The sequence below is a fragment of the Aureobasidium melanogenum genome, assembly GCF_000721775.1.
Source record: "Aureobasidium melanogenum CBS 110374 unplaced genomic scaffold scaffold_126, whole genome shotgun sequence".
In the NCBI taxonomy this organism is placed as follows: Eukaryota; Fungi; Ascomycota; class Dothideomycetes; order Dothideales; family Saccotheciaceae; genus Aureobasidium; species Aureobasidium melanogenum.
In genome coordinates this window covers 46-856 of record NW_024470178.1, presented here as the reverse complement: position 1 = coordinate 856, position 811 = coordinate 46, and the positions used below count along the sequence as shown (strand labels likewise).

At 48.2% G+C, this 811-nt stretch overlaps 1 protein-coding gene across 1 annotated transcript; it reads right to left on the bottom strand.

Annotated features, from left to right (window-relative positions):
* Positions 1–221: 221 nt before the first annotated feature.
* On the bottom strand, positions 222–463 carry M437DRAFT_89417 (uncharacterized protein; the record flags this gene model as incomplete). The annotated part of the gene is made up of 2 exons (XM_041029050.1): positions 222–248; positions 341–463. The coding sequence occupies 2 exons, from the start codon at positions 461–463 to the stop codon at positions 222–224; spliced, it is 150 nt and encodes a 49-aa protein (XP_040874488.1).
* Positions 464–811: the final 348 nt, after the last annotated feature.

The following is an 811-nucleotide window of genomic DNA, read 5'->3' as shown; positions in this document are numbered from 1 at the left end:
AGAGCTTGGAACAGCTCCTTTGTGTGCGTTGGAGCAATGGTTGGTCACATAATCTTTTTTTGCAAGAACCTCTTGGTTTCGACACCGGAAGAGTACTTCTGCTCAAGTGTATACTTTGCCGCTTTCGCTCTCCTGATGCACCCTACGTCCTGTTCCAGATGCTGGTCAAGGCTCTTTCACGTTTTGCTCATGTCCCATGTTTCTTCTGTTCCTGAACTTCATCAGTCTTTGTCGCGCCAGGGTCTCCCCTGCGACCACGTCAGAATAAATGGCGACAAGATCTCGACACGCAACAGGTGGGTAGTCCTCGGGTGAAGGGAGGAAGCCTATTGATACTTACTGTTTGCTTGTGTTTGCGGCCTGACACATCTGCATAGGGGTGCTGTAACATAGATAGCTCAATCTTGTACGCCAATCCAGCACGTGAGAACCTACGATCATACGCTGTGTCGTTTGAGAGCATGATTTTTCCACGATCGCAAGAGTGAAAAGTCTCAAGCTCCAGAGGTGCATTCGATTCTAGTCACCGTAAGGGCTGACCACGCTCTCGTGGTGAACCTTTCGTGAAACGTTGAGCGAGCATAGAGACTGTGCAAGGATTTCGCATAAATTACGTCGAGAACATAACACATAACAGACAAGGGTTCTTGACTTCTGCTCAGTCTCGGAAAGATATCGATCAATACACAAATCTCGTCGCTGCAAAGCCGTCTGATTCTCGACAAGTCCAATTCTACAAAACTAGCAGACAGCTCACTAACGCGTGTATGCATCGGACATGTCAAGATTGTCGGGAAAAGCGGAGCAACGG